This window comes from Opisthorchis viverrini (genome assembly GCF_000715545.1).
Source record: "Opisthorchis viverrini unplaced genomic scaffold opera_v5_136, whole genome shotgun sequence".
NCBI classification, from domain to species: Eukaryota; Metazoa; Platyhelminthes; class Trematoda; order Opisthorchiida; family Opisthorchiidae; genus Opisthorchis; species Opisthorchis viverrini.
This window is the reverse complement of record NW_008751793.1, coordinates 76,228-95,567: the sequence shown is the minus strand read 5'-3', so window position 1 is coordinate 95,567 and position 19,340 is coordinate 76,228. Positions and strand designations below refer to the sequence as shown.

Sequence of the window (19,340 nt, the reverse complement as noted above, 5' to 3'; positions counted from 1 at the left end):
CATTGCGTGAGTCTGGTGGAAACACATGCCAGAAGGCGTTTGGGAAAGTTCGTTCTCTTCGATGGATCAGCTGGTCACGCTCCACAGGCGCAGGCTTAGTCCATTTGCTTCCTACACCAGAGGACTGTCCGCCTCGTAGAGCCCTATTAGCCCAGCCTTGTTGGGTGGTCAGTCCATCACCTGTCGACGAAGCATGAATGCCCTTACTGGTCAAATTAGTTGCGTTGGCAAGTACCGGATGGGGACTGAGGGATGAGGCAAACCAATGAATAATGACCCTGACAGATATGGCTGTGTCAATCAGCCAGTGGTGGCCTTGCATCAAAGCCATCGCCTTCACTGCGTAGATCCCCATTCCTGCCACACCGACCAAAAGAACCATTCGACGCCAGCGTACTGATTGGGCCATCGCATCGAACTCATTACTTCCATTTCTTTACTTTCCTAACCCCCGGTAAATCGTATAAAAAATCGTTCACCTTTAGCACCCTTTCGGTGCCTAAGTGTCATGCCACCTGAAGGCTGCACGAGGGTTGGGATACCGTCAGGTTGCCCAAGCCTAGACAGGGGAAGTCGAGAAACAGCAATGATGGCCTACTTACAGCTCATTCCACGATACCCGCATAGAATTGTCAGTCGAAGCATCATGATACTGCACTGTTGTTTATAGATGGCTGTTGAAGATGCGTAGCGCTCAGGACCCATAAAGGTGTCTAAAAATGGGGTATCTAATCGTTTGTTTCATTCCGCGCTGCGGTGTTCACCGACAACTTTAGGCGCTGACGGCGGGAATCAGGCACGTCCAACTTATCAGTATTTCCTTGTAATGTGGAAAGATTTCATCATCTTCAGTGGAGATTTCATCCTGTCAGTGAAGTCGCTGTGTTCCGGAAAGCCGAGAAGCAATGTACAGTTGTTTCATCCGAGTTGAGAATGACCAGCCTAGCTTTTTTAGGTTTGGCGTCTAGTCGAATTGGTTCTTCCTCTCCATACACACTCAAGTCTGACCCGCAAAGAATTGGGGTTGTCATAAAGTGATATTCAGTATTGATCAGAAGCGCATCAGCTTTGTGGCATGTAAAACTTTTTTGTCGCGAAATCACCGTTTCTAAGCCGTGGGTGCTGAATTATGCCGTTGAGATAAAATTAGCAAAAATGGACATCACCTAATCAACACTATCTTTTTGGATGAGTTTTATTCATCTTTATCAACCACTCTGAGCTCATTTCCGTCAGGAACTAATGATTAGTATTGATCATGGGTCAAACTGAACGTGGGGTGAATTTTAATCAGGTTCGCGAAAATCAAGCGTATCTGAACCGGACAAAGAGACCTACTGACACCATCGATCCAGCCTAGATCAGCTGATCACATAATGGTGAACAATACTCAGTAGATACCCACGTATGGAAGTTTCGTACGCTCTGAACCTTCTGTCATTAAATTTTGTGGTCAGTTCTGAATGAAAACGACTTGAAACTGACAAGCATATTCGGTCCTTCTTAATATCCAAAACAGAGAGATAACTTCTGATCAAGCCTTTGAGTTCCGACACTCTGTTTACTGATTTTTTCTATTCTATTTACCTTTTTCAGGAGTTCATGTGTATAACAATCACCGGAGTGTTCCAATTCGTGTGTATCATTGTAGCAGCTGCAACAACCGGCGGACTAGGGACCATCATCGCCACGGCCGTAAGTTGATTTTTTTCCGGTACTAGTGTGTATTTTCTCTCCTTGGCAAGAGTTAACCAATCTTGGAGGTGGGGATAAAGACGGGTGACGGGGGAAGACCCTTCCGGTTGACGACTGTGTGACAAGTCAGCGTAAGACACACTCCAAAACCAGTTTGGCCACGATCGAAATATTAAGTAGGTTGAGTGCTTACTTGGATTCGCGATCATTCCAAGAAGCCATGCAAAATCAAGGACTAATAGACCGCATGGAGACGAGAGGCAGCGACAAATGCTTGATTCTAAACAGGCAAAAAAAACTACGGGCTACTTGCTAAATTGAAATATGCAACTAGACGTAACACACTACTCATGAGGTTGCTGATATCTCTGCGACAGTCTACGACCGGCTAAGCCCATCAGGTAGTCGCAGTCCCCGAGTTTCTGCCAAACCTGTGCTCTGTCATGAACAAAAAGTTCAGCCAAGTTCATTTGAGTCCCTCTATACTATACTAAACTAAACTATACTATACTATACTATACTATACTATACTATACTATACTATACTATACTATACTATACTGTACTATACTATACTATACTATACTCTTTTTCAAGAAGGAATATTTTCAGAGTACATAACCTTACACCGAACGCTTGAGTAACTTTCCTGTAATCCTTTAGTTCCCTTCACCTAATGCGTTCTGTTGGGTAAACAGACTCACAGTATGCATTCGTTTATCCTTCTGTACGATAAGAATCGTCACACGGTCTTTGTTCAAGTGTGAACTAAATTCAAGTGGACAGTCCCACCACGAGGAATTCTATTGGAAGACCACTGAGTCAAGGGAGAGAGGTGGCCCAAGTGGTTAGAGCGCGAATTTACCGACCGGAACGTCCGTGGTTCGAACCCAACCTCTGCCTCTTGACTTCCCCTACTTGGGCAACCCGGCAGTATCCCAGCCCTCGTGATTCCTTCTGGTGGCATGGCACTTAGGCACCAAAAGGGTGCTACAGCGTACAACGAAGTGACGGTTTTGGTATCGATCATAAAAGCGTCAGCTATTACATGAAACATTTTCGAAGTTAGCTTCAGGTGCTTCAAATTTCTGGGGGAAATCCATCCACAAGCGATCCTCAATAAGGGACGTTTTCAAACTCTTCACGTTCCGTTTTTGAGGATTCACCTGAACATTAAAGACACCATACAGGACTGGGGCAGGAACGCCGTCAAACAAAGCCGAGTGATGGACTAAGATTTACGGACCGAAATCGTCCCCAAGAGTGCTCAAAGTATTCAGCGCCATATAGTGTATAACATTGGATTTTTTCAAAGTATAAAGTCAGAACATAGTGTAATGGAACAGATTGTTGTAAACCGACGTTTCGATTGCGTGGGCGACCTTTCACAAAGATTTCTACAATCAATTGAATACGAGTGTAATTCACTGTCCCTCTTATTGGTGCATTCCTGTGATCAGTTGTCAGTCAGATGGATACTTTAGAAATGTATCTGTCGCTATACCATGTGACTAGTATGCTTGTAGGTGGATAAACTGAGGTTGCTAAAATTGGTGTAGTAGTGTTGTGCCACGTCAGGAGATTGGCAAAAAACAGGATCAACACTGACCGTGCTCCAGACCGATCTCGTTTGTCCCAGGTCGGATGATAACATCAAGGTTTTTTCATGGCTGAATCTGGGTTCAAAGATCGGAATGGATGTTCAAGATTTTGTTCCCGAGTGTTTTTTGTGTTCTGATCTTTGGTTGTTGGTCTGTTCGCTGATCTGTGCACAGGTTTATCGACCGTGATGCACATCACCATTGCGTCAATATCATTCTCATTATCGGCGAAGCATGGCGGTGAATGTGTGTTTGTGTACAACAGTCCAAGACAACTCACTGGTGAAATCACGCCACTCGATGATGAAATCATCATCATCATCATCATCATCATCATCATCATCATCATCATCATTGATAGCAACAGCAGACGTTGCGAACAGTGCAGGTGGAGCGGACTGGTCAGTCCTGATGGATGGACCTACAAGGCGAGAGATATTATTGAAATGGGGGGAGAGAGAACAGAAAATGTATGTGAACTAGAAAGAAGGGAGGTGTCAGCAGTGGTCTTCTTCGCTATCGTGTCCTGCTGTGTGGAGTAAGCAAGGCGGTCCAGCAGAAGGTGATAGCCGATATCGCCTGAGCTTATTTGTAGGCGTGCAATTTATGTTTGTATGTGGTCTGGGCTACTTCAGGGGCGTCCATTCCTAGACAGGGAACAACCGAGGTTTGCAACCAATGCATTTAGCTCAAATCCTCACTTTAATGCAGTGACCGTTGACGGAGGTCACTGAATTTTCAAAGTACAGTCACTACACATGTTCTAACACCCGAACCGTAGGGAGGGGAAACTGTGTTCGTCAGGCCTCTATGAGAGACTGTGAGTATCTCAAGAACACCTCCCGGTATATTTTCATGAAGGAAACTACTCACAAGTTGCTGAAAACTCTTCGACAGCCCACGACCGGTTTCGCCCTTCTTGGGGCCGGTTCATCACATAGGCGCGCAATCCCCGAGTTTCCGTCAACCTTATGATCTACTTGCCAGCTGAATCATGAGGCGGTCTGTGTACAGCACATTCAGCTGGAGGACATCACGGAGTTTCCGTCAACCTTATGATCTACTTGAACCCAAATTGGACTACTGTTTCCGAGAAATACACTCACTTGCAAATCAATTTGGTTTTCACGAGAGACTCGGTATAGTTCAGTTAGTGGCGGCGGCACACACAGCGCTTGAGTTCAGTACCTTCTTGAAGTTGATGATAAAACGTCTGTAACAAGATCGTCCAGCTCACCTACATGTGCCACCTAAGCTTCCATCAATCTCGTTAGTAGCAGCTTGACATTTGAAGGTCTCCTTAGAACCGCAAACCATCTGTTTGATGTTGTCACCTTGAGTACAAAAGTGTCTGCAGTACGACAAGGCAAACCAATGTGCAATCGTTTTGGGGGGGCACGGGAGACTCAATTGAATCTCTCGTTTATGATGTCCTCCAGCTGAATGTGCTGTACACAGACCGCCTCATGATTCAGCTGGCAAGTAGATCATAAGGTTGACGGAAACTCGGGGACTGCGCGCCTGCCTGATGAGCCGGCCCCAAGAAGGGCGAAACCGGTCGTGGGCTGTCGACGGGTTTTCAGCAACCTTTATGAAAACATACTGCGATCTCTCGAATATCGTGCCAACTGAATCATGAGGCGGCCTGTGTAAAGCACATTCAGCTAGAGGACATCATAAACGAGAGATCCAATTGAGTCACCCGTGAAAGCCAAATTGATTTGCAAATGAGTGTATTTCTCGAAAACAGTGCAATTTGGGTTCAAGTAGATCATAAGGTTGACGGAAACTCCGGGACTGCGCCTACCTGATGAACCGCCCCCAAGAAGGGCGAAACCGTTCGTGGGCTGTCGACGGGTCTTCAGCAAACTTGTGAGTAGTTATCCAATGAAATTATTTTAGTTAGGTCTCCTACCATTACCGTGATGATAAAATAAACCTATTCAGGACACTAAGCAGGTGATTCATGTTCAAAACGTGGGCTGGGGTTCTCGAAACAGGCAATCTAACATCTTCCGGAAGAATATGGCTATTTCACATGAATGTGTCTGAACACGGGCATAGATTAGTCTGTGTCTACAGTCTGTAAAAAATGGAACGACTTTTCAACCAGTGAATTGATCTTCCATATCTTTGTGCTATCTTGTCGAACAGGCTTTTTCAAAGTACACTTAGCGATTGGTTATAAACACGGGAGTCCCCCACATATTGGCATATTGGCACAAGCACTCAGAAATTGGTATACTTATTGATCATTTCTTCACGGTCACACAAACCCCTCATTACTATTGGGAGAACCAGCTCCGAACGTAACGGGACTACATAACAGCCAATGGAATGACCGTTTTTTATTGAGACAGATTTCATTGGTTGTTCTTCACTCGCCCTTGACAGATGAGTTGTATTCTCAGTATCACTCTTGTTTTGACCCGCTTGTACGTGACAGTGATCAATAGATCAGCTGGTTCGCACATTGATTGATTTTATCTGGTTTGGTCAAGCGCACCAGGCGATTAAGCGGCTATCCAGACCGAGGTTCCTCGGTACTAAGAAGGCATTAAGGAGACTGTGGTCCACAGCAATTACAAAATCTTGAGTTATTTAGCAAGCGCAATTGATTCGGTTTCAAACATTTCGATGATAGTAACATGTGCGTGCACCAATGGGAATCGATCGAAAAACGGGTGACGTCATACGTTGATCCAGGATTGAAACGTTTTGATCAAGGAAACTACTCATGAGGTTGCTGAAAGCTTTTCGACAGCCCGCGACCGGTTTCGCCCTTCTTGGAACTCATAAGGTAGGCGTACTCCCCGAGTTTCCGTCAACTTGAACCCAAGTTGGACTGATTTCGACAAATACACTCATTTGCGAATCAGTTTTCACGGGGGACTCAGATGAATCTCTCGTTTTAATGATGTTCTTCAACTGAATGTACTGCACACAGGCCGCCTCATGTTTCAGCTGGTACGATATTCGACAGGTTGCGGTGTATTTTCATATAGGAAACCAATCACAGGGTTGCTGAAAACACCTTGATAACCCAAGACTGTCCTCACCCCTTTTGGGGCACATCGACTGATTCATTCATCTACATGTGATTTTGGTTTTACGGATGAGACTTGTCGGGATCTAGGCTAAACCTCCCGTTTCTATGGTGCTCTTCTTCTGGTGAACCCCAGAAAAACGCAAAACCGGTCATGAGTTGTCCAGGAATTTTCAGCAACCACTTCTTCTGGTCAACCCCAGAAAAACGCAAAACCGGTCATGGGTTGTCCAGAAATTTTCAGCCACCTTATGAGTAGTACATTACATTTTTACAATGTATTGTGACATCCCGAATATCGTTCCACACACCGTGCTGCACATTCAGTTGCTTAGAAACATCGTAAACGAGAGATTTAGCTTGGTTTCAGATGAACCTCCGGGCAAAACCAAGTCGGCATACAGATGAGTACATCATCAAAGGGGGCATATGATTCAAGTAGGTTGGTGACACTTCTCCTATGTGGCCAACCCTAAAATCTTGGTCATTCTCCAAACAGAAATGAAATCATGTTGCGCAAAAAAGCTCCAGAAATAAATACTGGATCAGCGAGTTTTCCGAACAGTGTTCTTTGTTGGGAGGTAGGGTGCTTCCTTGAAGTGTTGTCAAGAGAGCAACAGAGTACCTGATCTCCCGTATCAGCTGAACTGTTCAGAATAATGCGAATCCCGTTTGTTTCACTTCACGTTTTTCGGGAAATACGACAAGTTGCACATTTGGTTTAAACGGGCGGTTCTAATACAGAGTCTCTCATAATAGACGCAAAAAATAATACCCATTTGAAGCTTTAACATTATTCAAAACATTCATTATTTTTTACGTGAAGATATATACATTATGTAAGTAAACTAAGAATGAACTAACATTACAATAGATTTTGAAAAAATCGCCGTTTTCTTCTATAACTAGTTGCAGGCGGTATGAGATGTGGGACACGTGACAGTTTGCTCCTTGTCTTTTTCCGTGTTGTTTTGTAATAAAGTGAAATGAGACGGGCAGAGATAAAGGTTGCGTCTCATAATGCGATGCACCGTGGCGCGGGGATTGCCGGTCAACTGAGACACCTGAGTTACTGACGAAGATGCCAAGGTGCCTCTGGACTGAAGTTGCTCGACGGTATTCTGTACGATGGGCGCTCTTTCATCGCTCAGAGACTTTCTCCCTTTGCCAAAAAAATCCAATACAGATACAGCAAACTCAAATTTTGCAATCAAGCGTGTAGTAGTCGGCACGATTAAAGGATCTTTGATGAGACCATGTTTGGTTTTGTAACCACGAATTGCAGCGGTGACGCTTTCACCAAGGGAATAATAAGGTTTCAAAATTTCAATGCGCGTACTGATATCCATGGCGTACAAAAGAATGTTAACACATGCACACAAAACCTTTTTATGTGGCTACTAATGTTGAAAAATTTCGTTACTTTTTTTAGTAAGCCACGTTAATTTATCCAATCAAATATTGCGTTTATTATGAGACACTTGGTGGATCTAACTGAACCCCTCTTTTATGAGTGTATCTCACATACTTCGTACAATTTAGATTCAGCTAGAATACAAGTTTGACGAAGGAGAAACTTTGGCTGGACTGGCCTAAGAAGAACCGCTTTTCATAGGAATCTAGGATATGGTGATTTAAACCGTTTCAGTAACCTTTTTGAGTAGTATAAATGCAACGAAAAATTCTATTGTGAAATAGATCCACGCAAATTCCCAACCCCACTTTGAGGTGAAATCAACTTTCCGTCCAGAGAAACAGGTTGCGATTGTGACGTGAACTGCGAAAAACAAACAGCCTGACACGAGTGATTTACGCAAATGAACATGTGGGGTCACTGGTACTCGATCAACTCCAATCAAGGACAAAGTGTTGCGTTAAAATGGATCCATTCAGTCATCTGTTCTTCATAGCGGTGACAGGTGGATAAAACAGCGAGTAGATTCGTGTTGGATTGAAAAGAGATGAAAACTGGTGAGACGCATTTTCCAAGTATGATGAAGAGGACCACTCATCTTCATTTGCTTGTCCGTTTCTTGATTTTTGGACTATTGCTGAGGTAAACGGGCATTCGCGCGTTCACGGATGCGATTAGGTAATGGGAAAACGACAGGTGGAAGTCTCCTCACTGTCCGACGTATGAGAGACTGAGAGACTGCACGATGTTTCATGTAGTCCGTGTTCCAATTCCTCACCTTTGTTTAGTTTGAAAAACTCGAAGGAGCGGTGAGCCACTTTAGTAAACCGGTAACTGTTCCACTGGGTAAACGACCAAAATTCCGTATCCTGGGCGCACTTTTGACAGAAATTCCGGCCACTTTGCTGGCTTCCAAGTGACCTTTGGACGAGGAAAAATGAATATTTGACTGCGAAGTGACTCCATTCATTCATTATCTGTTTGTTTTTATCTAGGGTTTGAGGTAATCGTCAACCACTCCATTCGTTTTTTTGGCAAAACAGTCAGCGTGTTTTCATAAAGGGGACTACTCACAAGGTTGCTGAAAACTCTTCGACAGCCCACGACCGGTTTCGGCTTTCTTGGGACTCATCAGGTAGGCGCAGTCCCCGAGTTTCCGTCAACCTTATGTTCTAATTGAGCCCAACTGGACTGTTTTCGAGAAATACACTCATTTGCAAATCAATTTGGTTTTCACGGGAGACTCAATTGAATCTCTCGTTTATGATAGTCTACGTTTGTTACTTCAGAATGTGTTCGAGACCAGCCAACTCAAACAAAGTGCTTTGTTCACAGACAACCAACGATTTTTTCTGGCACGCGTGACCAGAGGACACACCTATTTGCAAGTTAAATTTGTGCACGCGTGACAGGGTTACGGCTAAGCCACCTGGTGAGGTTGTTTGGTTGCGTTGGGGCCAAACCGTGGTGGTGTTGGTGAACCTGACCGCACAGTTATCGGTCTGGTTAGAAATGGCCGTTTCGAGGCATTCAATTAGATCAAACTTTGGTCAGTTCCCAGGACATTCTTCGACACAGAATGTAGCGAACCTGGAGGTCTGAGCTTCACTGAACCACGTGAAATGAGAGCTTGCCGTCGAGGGCTTTCACTCAGAAGTTTACCAGAAAAAGTTGGCTTTAATTTTCCACAGTGATGCTTTCATCCAGTCGATTTTACTACTTATTCTGCCTGGTTCTCTATGTTTACCGGTCGAAAAGCCCTACTACAGCTCGGTCTGAAAGAGCCCACCAGGCTCTTTTTGCATCCTGAAGTGAAACTGTAAGATGTATCAACAAAAAAGCTGAGGCTGACGAGACCATCAGTCCTCTGAACTTGAACAGAGGAGACACGTGACATTAGGCGTTTATGTTCCGAACTACAAGGTTGCGTCCAGTATACTTTGCTGAAAAACAGTTGAAGTAGGTGTGACTACTGACCGGTAGTCCGATTGGCGGAAACCAAGTGAATCCCAGCTGTATGAGACAGCTTCTATGCGGCACATTCGGCTGAAGAATTCGGCGATAAACAAGACATTCTGCGGGATGCGGCTGAGTCTCCTTTTCATTTTGGGTTGAAACAGAACTTCGCCAACATGGGGAGCATCAGGAAGGGTGAAACCGGTCGTGTTCTGTTTAAAATTCTTTCATCATAGCTGGCTCACTGGTTAGAGCGCGAATTTGCTCACCAGAAGGTTCGTGGTTCGAATCCGATCTTTACCTCTGGGCAACCTGGCGGTATCTCAGTCCTCGTGCTTCCTTCTGATGCACGAGAACAAGGCATCGAAAGGGTGTCACAGATGAACCTCAGTCCTCCGTCAAGAACAAGACATTTGGGGATATCTCGAATGTCGTACTAGTTGACACATGAAACGGTCTTTGTCAAGCATATGCCGCTAGACAATTGTATACACAAGATTTTCAGCTGAGACTCCGTCGAGTCTGCAATTCAAACCGAATTTCTGTGCAGATCAGTGTAGTTCACGAATCGATAAACATTATTTCTGGGTCCTAACCAAATTTCTTCACTGACGTCGTTGAACTGCGGGCCAAAGTGATTCCCTCCACGTGTAGTTGCCACCAAAATGTAAGAAGTGAGGAAATTACTCACTCAACTGTGAACTGACTGACTATCGACGAAAATTTGACTGCAATCTGATCGGTAAAGAGTAAATCTATCCGAGCTTCCGATAAGTTAGACGCTTTGCCGTCAATTCCTCATAGTCGGGCCAACTGTCTTTCGGTACTGTCATAGGAGCGTTCGGATGCCACAATCCGAGCAAACCCTGACTCGGTGCATGGACCGACCGTCTGAAAGAACAGCTGATTTGAGACCTTTAAACCTGCAGACAAGCGTCAGCGCCATCCTTGTGAGTGGTTTGTTTCAAGAAACTGCCGTCGAGGTGGGTACGAGAAATGCACTGTGTCTCTCTGGAGACTGTGGCACTCCTCAGTTGTCCACGAATTCCGTCCCTCATGGTTTGATGACGGCTTTGCCCATTTTCCAACCAACCTGATGTTGAATAGTACAAAAGCTTGACGGCTGCTCACGCAGAATAAGATTCCCACTCTTGTAGCCATGGAGTAAGACCTCGGTAGTTTGAGTAAGTTAGTAATGCTTTCATCGATCTCATTTCACTCAGCAGTGCTACAACACCGCTTGTTACAGACCACACCGATATGCTGCCTTGTAGTCGCTGTCATCTTTGTTGTCGACACTGGCCGCTAAGTAGTTGCGATGAACCTGTTGAAAAGGCATCCTTTCTGTCCAGAAAGGATGTTACCTCTGGTCAGCAGTAAGCTGGATGGCGAGCTAGTTTCCAAAATTGCTCCAAAATTGAACGAAACAAGAAAGCGAAGTTTCAACCATCATCTTTTCGATCCATACATGACAGTGTCAGGTAAGTTGCTACTTTGAAGGCAAATTACCTGCTTGAAGAGCAGGCTATGTACAGCTGTCATCATAGAAATCACACGTTTACTTGAACCCATAAATGACGGCATATGACTGAATGATTCCTGCTCGGCAATGTGTCGAAATGCGGTTAGGTCGGGTATGCTGATCGAGTTACCAAACTTGACCGTTAGCTTGAAAACGTTCCGTCACCAACTAAGACGGTATGATGACTATCCAATCGAGCATGTGCCCTACTAACACAGGTGCGTTTTGCCAAAGTTGTCGGGGCCTTCCTTGGGGTTGTGTGAGACAACGTAAAAAAAGTGTTCAGCTGTAACACCCTTTCTGTGCCTAGCTGGCATGTCACTACCCGAAGGAAGCACGATGGCTGGGGTAGTGCCCGGTCGACCAAGCCTAGACAAGGAGAAGTCGAGAGGCCGAGGTCGGGTTCGAAATTGCCCCTGTGTGTGACAACATGTAATAGGGGGACCTTTGAATCAGGATACTAAGTTTTTGATCGTTCTACAACAGATTCTTCTAGATAGCATACCCTCACGCAAGAGAACAACTCAGAAGGGGCCAGTTTGCTGGGCACATGAACGCGGTACCACGATACAGCAAGTCGCGTGTCACGTGACCCATTACCAACTGTTTCCTCGTATGACAAACTTCGGATAATTTCAAACTCTCGCATGGTTATTTTCAACTTGCTCGATTTTCTCTACCCTCCTCCCCCACCCAACCCAAAATTCTTTCCTGCTCTGCCTCCGCTCAGGTCTTACACGGAATCAGCTTTGCCATCTACGGTGTAGACGCCTTTTTCCTGTTTGCACTCTACAAAGTTCACGGAGGCTATTTGAACAATCCATCCGTGGCTCAACCGCAGGATTACCAACAACAGCAAATGCAACAGCAACAACAGCAACAGTCACAACCGGAGGATGAACACCAGTTTGACTATCCAAAGTTCACCCCATCGATGTTCGATAATCCCGCCTATGCTCAATGAACCGGCCGGTTGTACATATTACCCTAGAAACTATAGCCGTTTCTCCCTGACTCGCTGGAAACGACAGCTGTCACGAGAACACATCTTCCAATGGTGAGTGTCATCATACCGTATCTGTACTTTTTCTCGGACGTTTGACCTTCAAAATGGAACTAATACGTCCACGTACCAGTGTGTTTGTGATTCTTTAGGGGTAACCTCGGTCCGCAATGAGGGCCTTTGTCACTAGGAGTTTGCTTCGAAAAGGATACAGTTATCTCAGCTGACCGTTTACCTGTTCGAAAATACATTGTCACGGTTTCTGTATGATCCGTCTTAGTGTCTTTCACTCTACAAAGTAAAGAACGCTTCGAACCTCACACAGCTGTCCTGCGACTTTGGAATAAAAATGAACTAATTAGATTTCTTGATGAACTATGGACTGATCGATAGCTGGTATGGCATGACTTCAAAAGTGGCCTGAACAAAACTCACTTTGTTCAAAGCCGTTTCGGTGTTTTAGCTGCAATACCGCCTTCCAAAGGAAGCACGAGGGCTGGGATACTACCAGTGTAACGGTTATACTACTGATGGGGAGGCATGCGAGTAGTATCGTTTCTTCTCGTAAATTTGCTTTGCGTCTCTTGAAAAGAGGGATCTATTGTGGAATTTGTGGCGTCACTTTGTGGCATTTGCTTGGACTTGAGCAACAGTCAGTGAATATCCAGGAAGGTTCAGAAAGACTCGTTCAAGAGAAGATGGATGTTCAGTTTTTGTAAACAAGATGCATAGGGGAGTTTTGCTTCCCTGTCCAATAGTCAGTTGGCATTTGCTAATGAATAACTCCGCAGTGAAGGCCTTCTTCCTTTCATCAGGTTGCCCGAGCCTAGACGCAAGAAATGGTGATGCAGAGGTCGGTTTCGAACCCCGGACCTTCCGGTCGGTAAATTTGCACTCTAACCACTTGCATTACCTCGCCCAGAAAAGAGTACGAATATGTTCGATTGTGTTTGGAAATCATGGGGATCGTCTACGTGGTGTTTTGTACGATCAAGTGAACGTAAAATTGTACTGTGAAGAGATTTGGTCACTTTCGATAGAGTTTTCATCCCGTCGGTGAAGCCAGTCTATGCTGAAAAACTGAGAAGCACCGTAAAACTGTGCTTATCCTTGCTACGAAACAGTCGCCGTACGCATACATGTCGCGACGTAATGCACTACTCATAAGGTTGCTGAAAGCTGTTCGATAGCCCGCAACCGGTTTTGCTCTCCTCGCGGCTCATCAGGTAGGCACGGTCCCCGAGTTTCCGTCGACCTTATGTTCCGGTTGAAACCCAATTGCAAACAAGTTCCACTTTGCGAGAGACTCAACTGTAACCCGCCTGAATTTCTAAGCAACTGAATATGCTGCACAAGGGTCAGCTCATGTTTCATTTGGTACGATATTCGAGACATCGCGATACATTTACAGATGTAATATACTACTCATAAGGTTGCTGAAAATTCTTCGACAAGTCACAACCGGTTCCGTTTTGGTTTATCACTGGACTTAAACTGAAGACCGCTGGCAGGATTAGATTACACTGCAGTTCCATGTAGATGCGTATATTTTGCTAATTTGATTTCAAGTAGAACATAAGGTTGGCGGAAACTTGGGGACTGCGCCTACCTGATGAGCCAAAAGTGGAGGGGCGAAACCAGTCGTGGGCCGTCGAAGAGTTTTCAATAACCGTATGAGTAGCGTATGTGTCTACAACAGGGGGGTGCTCAGCTGCGTGAATATGAATGAATGTTTCAGAGGTAAAAACACGTATGTAGGACATGCGTTTTCTGTAAATGCTTGTGGGCATTTGCGATGAATTCTGCTTCAGATGTGTTGAATTCCTAGGTATTGGTAAAACCACTTTAAATATGCCGACAGAATGTCGTGCATAACTGAGACGAGTTTGTTGGTCCTTGGCATTCTAGGTACTCGTCGGTTTTGGTACCCCGGGTCAAACAGGGAGTGATTTTCAAGACTTGAGTGGAGGGAGGGGCAGGTACATCCCTTGGGCTCAGCAATTTTGTTGGGAATATCAAAAGCCCTGAAGCTTCTGAGGAAGTGGCGCGCAGTCTACGATGTGCTCCTGACAGATTCGAACAAAAACGCATGAACTATCGAGGTCACCAGGAAACTAGTTTTCACAGCCCAATGGAAGCATGATTTCATGTGGACTCTTTAGCTCTGTAACATTAGGCTATCTGCAAATTAGTTTGCAAATGAGTGTATTTTCGCTAATTTCGTGCAATATGGTTCCAAGTTGAACATAATGTTGACGGAAACCCGGGGAATGCGCCTACCTGATGAGCCCCAAGAAGCGCGAAACCGGTCGTGGGCTGTCGACGGATTTTCAGCAACCTCATGAGTAGTGCATTACAAAGATCTAATCTATGCGTCATTCCCCCCGACAGTGCTGTAGAAATGCATGAAAAATTTTGACTCATTTAAACTCAAAATACAATAAAACTCCAAACGTTGCAGGGTTTCCTTGGCCAAGGTTGAAGGAGCTCAGCTTTCTCCGTGAATCGCGATGCTGCGCACGTGACCACATGATTACGTTGCTAAAATCATTTTAAAGCAATGAGTATGACAAGAAATTTCAATTTGGCTCCCTCTAAATTGTGTTAACATTCTTGACAGAATTGCAATTTCGCACCTAACAATTGCAGTTGGCAACGCTACGAAACGCATATTTTCTGGAGAATGGAAACACCGTTTTGACTCACTCACAGGAACACGACAAAATGCCACGCCGCCTCCGCGTGTGACTAGTCTTCAGAACTGTCAAAATGTCGGTACTTCAGGTACGATACAGTTCAACTGTGGTCACAAAAATGCAGAATAGACACCTGAGTCGTGTAACTTCTCAAAGCAGGTGCGCACATTTCGGAGACGTTAGATTTTGGTGGGGAAACTGAGCAAAGTAATCGCGTAAGTGGGGAGTTTTCTGATCGTCAAAGGGTACTTTTGGCGTCGAGCTTTCGTCCGCTTCAAACTGTCTGAAATCTCATCGGAGGGTTCGACGCGCACCGGATAGCCTTCTAGACTTTCTACCCTGCCAACTCACGTGATTTATTCATTTGAGCCTAGCTGACTGTTTCTCACTAGACGTTGAGTTTTCGCGCTTTTGTGAAGATCAAAATGGAAGACAGTTTGGATCGATAGCTGGGGTTTTGAGCTGATGTCCTTTGACGGGTAGCGAAAAGGGATCTTGTCCAGATAAGCCCCGCCAGAAAATTAACCTCTGGCACTCAAAACGGATTAGGGAACGTGGAAGTTGTACTTTTATTTTTTATTGGAGAGGGTGAAATTGGGACATGTCATGAATGGTTTGCATGAAAAGGTCCGTTTTTCGGTACTTTTGTCTCCAAACGAACTCACGCAAGTAGCTGCCAAGTTTTTGTATCAGCAATAAATGAATAGAATTACTGTGCTAAACTCCATCCCAGACCACCCAGTCAAGTTCCCTTTCGAAGACCGATTCCTTGCCGACACTGTCGGGCATTACACCTCCACCTGTCAGAAACGGTTGAAAGTGTCATTTGGTGGCCATTGTTGCATAAACGTTGCTGATGGATCACTCCGTGGCTTTGCTAAGACGCATTGCCGTCTCCTTGTCATGAACAGGAGTTGAAAGCGTCAGAAAGTTCATTTAAGGTTTTACGTCCGAACGGAAAAAATTTTTGCACAAAATGAGCCTAGATGCGGAGAAGGAATTGGTTTCATCTAAAGTAGGTCAAGGTTGTGCGCACACATTAAATTGGAGCTGGCAAATGTGGGGCGGGGCTTAACTTTTCGCACATGCACTTTTTGCATTAGTGGCGGGGAAAAGATTCGCAAAAAGTTTGCAAGCCAAATGTCAAGCGCGGCCAACATCTCCTTCGAAACATTTTTTCTCTGTTATAATACTACTTACAATGTCGATGAAATTTCTTTGAAGGACCTATTTTTCGAAAGTCATTGGGTGTAGATCCCGAATTTCTTGTGGCCCTATCGTATCCACATATCTGGAACTTAACAGCCGTTCCCAAAACGGACGTGTGACGCGAATACTTCCCGGTGGATATTTGAACCGTAAAAACATTTGCGAGGAACTGATTCGAGGCACAAAGTTTTGCGAACACATAGTTTCGGCAGCTAGAAACTATTGGGTAAATATTACTGTTGCCGAAGAATTCTCAAAAGATCGAAAAGTACTCATTAAACAGTTTATTTCAAGGACTTTCGGTGCCTTTTTTCCTGACACAGGGTGGTCCAGTAGCCGAATATTGATCGTCCTGGCTATTCTCAATGCTGTCTGGCACACTATCCTACAACGGTTTGGTGGTGCCCTATAAATCTCTCTCAACGATTTAACCTGATTGGTCCGCTGGCTGGTATCGATCAGGTGAACTGTGATCAGTCACGTGCCTGGCCGATCTCAAATGAGTCATGATCTGAGGTACCAAATCGAGGATTTGTCCCAGGACAATCGCAGTCGAAAATCACCTGAACCTAATTCTTGACCACTGTATATGCTTTTTAAGGGGCGCCTACTTCATAAACGTTTTGTCTCTCGTCCATGGGAGTCGTTCAGCTTCCCTCTCCGTTCGTCTGGTGAATAATGGTCACTGCAGAGTGATTCGTAATCAGAGCAACAGAAATTCATCCAACTTCCGATCAAGTTCTCAAGCCTTGTGGTTCGCTTTACATTGAAGCCAGCTTACTCACTAAATTTCACGCAAGGTCTATCCAGATAGCGGTCGACGGCGCTAGATCGATTTCTGTCCCCTAATTTTCTAACATTCAGGGGTCGTTGTTCAGCCTACAACCTCTGAGAGGCTGTCATTCCATAAAGAGCTCTATCTGACTTTACCTCTGTACTAAACTTGATGTGTGGATTCAGTTGATCCAGATAGTTGTGAAACCGGACGAGGGTGTCATCCACATAACGTCGGAAAATCTTGTGTGGGTATGGGAATCCTCCTAAAGCTTTTTTTTCAAGATTCAAGCTTGCTTTTTTACCTTTAATCTTTTTAGTCTACAGTGGGCTGCGTTCGTTCTGAAAGGTTGGTGTCCGATAGCAACAGTCAATTAGCTGCTTACAAAGAGTCCCCTTTGGGCACATTTGTGTAAAAGGGATGGAGATCGAAACTTACATGGATGTCATCTGGTTCAAAGGAGATCCTGGCTATTTTGTTGACAAAGTCATATGAATTCCTAGAGAGAGGCTTTGAAATACCCAATACGGTGGGGAACCTATTCCGTTCACTATCGCTCTCACGGAGATATCTCATTCATGGATATTCGGTAGACTGTAAAGCCTTGGTTGGACTGCACTTTCAGGATAAGATCGATATCAATTATCCTGTCCTAAGTGGTTTATCACAGACCGCAAATACCTGCCCATTTCGGCTTTACTCCTATTCGTTATAGATGTAATATTCGCATTATGGATCTACCGGTAACGACCTTCAGCTGGGTGTTGCTTCACCCTCTGTGGATAATCAGTGTTGTTCATGGTCTAACGCTTGTCATCCTTTGTAATCAATAGGTTTTCCACCTGTTTTAGGGTGTTTATCTGGGAAGCTATACTCCTGGTTCTGTATCCCTTATGTGACAATCTCAGACATACGGCACAACCTCTCCTCACATGTATTCAGGCCGTCTTTTTTGAAAGCACCGCCTGATTTATCAACAAACAAAGTTACTCACCCTATTTGAGATTTTTTTGGAGAAAGTTCACTACTCTCTCGCCATGACTGAATATTCCATCTCACCGAAGTTGGTTCACTCCTCGGCAGTGATTGAACAATGATTACTGAGTTATCATGGCATCGTGGAGGAAACTCCACGCCGTGTAGGGCTCCAAATTTCCATAAGGGAGAATGTGTCAAATCTTGGTTGTCGAAGAAAGTCCCCGTGGGCTCTCCAAAGGAATGGTTTCACTTCCGAGAGTTTCCTCTAAGCGGGACTAGAGTACTGTAAGCCGTTGATGGTACTCTTCGGCCGCTTTCAAGAACATCTTCGTGGTTCTACATTGGAAGTGAGGTGCTGTGCTCAAGTTCACAAAGAACTGCCAGTAATCCGATGATAACTGGTTGGGTTCAGTCTTGTGACATCACGTTTAGACTGGCTGATTGCTTACAACCTACATGTGCACGTTCCCCCGTCAATCCTATTCCCTCGGAACCAAAAACGGTCCGGGACATCGGCTCGGCACAAGCCATCTGTGACGTCCCGTTTGCACTGAAAGTTCCAGTACTCTGACCACTATTGACCTACAAATCCGATTCAGATTTCAGTGCTACAATATGCGGTGCATACTACTGATGAAACGCAAGTAGTGTCTGGTCAGTTGACAAGTCGCTGTATCCTATCTGATGGAAAGTGAAACTTGGTGCGGAAATTGTGGAATCTCTTCGCAGTGCTTGTTCATTGTTGTTCGACGGTGAAAGGACTTCACGAAAGTTCAAGATGTTTGAGAAAGTTCGGTTTTTAAAAAATCTGTGCTTCAGTTAGAGCCAACCAGTAGTGCATATACTCGGCCATCTCAAGGTTCGAATCCCGAACATATGTACTGTTAGTCGTATCAGTCGATCGTGAAAATTCAGACGCATCCGTCTTGTGCTGGGGGAGTAGTGTTGCCACGTTCGTATTGCTTGTCAGGTATCCGGATTTGAAACCCCAACACGGCCAATCCAATGCAATGCTGATGAGCTCCAATCAGATTTCGCCTCCCCTGTGGTGTGAACTCACAGATCAAACAGCCCTCCCGACGTTCTTTGCCAACATGTTCAATCAAAGACAAACATTTGGTCCATTCCGAAGAATCTCTGGTGGACTGCACTGAGTACTTTCCACACAAAGAAATAATCGATAGAACTAGTGTCCCAAGTTGGTCATCCCCACATTCCTGACGAATGGCGTTTCCACCGTGATATCTCCCATGGAGCTGCAGGCTAGCCGTTAGTTACAATCGGGCTTTTAAAATTCATTGTGAGAATTTGTCCCCCCGTTACCACTAAAGATTTCTCTGCCTTCAGTGTACGCAATCAGGTATTCACCAAAGGAAAAAAACGTATCTTGGTGCACGGTTCGCTGAGTGACGGTTTGCAAGAACGCCTAGTGGATCCGCGTAGTG

At 44.9% G+C, this 19,340-nt stretch overlaps 2 protein-coding genes across 2 annotated transcripts in view; one reads left to right on the top strand and one right to left on the bottom strand.

Moving 5' to 3' along the window:
• Positions 1-19,340, top strand: part of T265_06542 (hypothetical protein) — a gene marked incomplete at both ends in the record, with an annotated part of 69,222 nt that overhangs the window by 47,937 nt on the left and 1,945 nt on the right. Inside the window, 2 exons of the mRNA XM_009171838.1 lie at positions 1,597-1,695; positions 11,965-12,291. Of these exons, the coding sequence (XP_009170102.1) occupies positions 1,597-1,695; positions 11,965-12,198 (333 nt within the window). The remainder of the gene's footprint in view (positions 1-1,596; positions 1,696-11,964; positions 12,292-19,340) is intronic.
• The window catches only part of T265_06543 (hypothetical protein), a gene marked incomplete at both ends in the record, with an annotated part of 21,286 nt that continues 3,538 nt past the window's right edge, over positions 1,593-19,340 (bottom strand). The window contains 2 exons of the mRNA XM_009171839.1: positions 1,593-1,756; positions 3,577-3,717. Coding sequence (XP_009170103.1) covers positions 1,593-1,756; positions 3,577-3,717 — 305 coding nt within the window. The remainder of the gene's footprint in view (positions 1,757-3,576; positions 3,718-19,340) is intronic.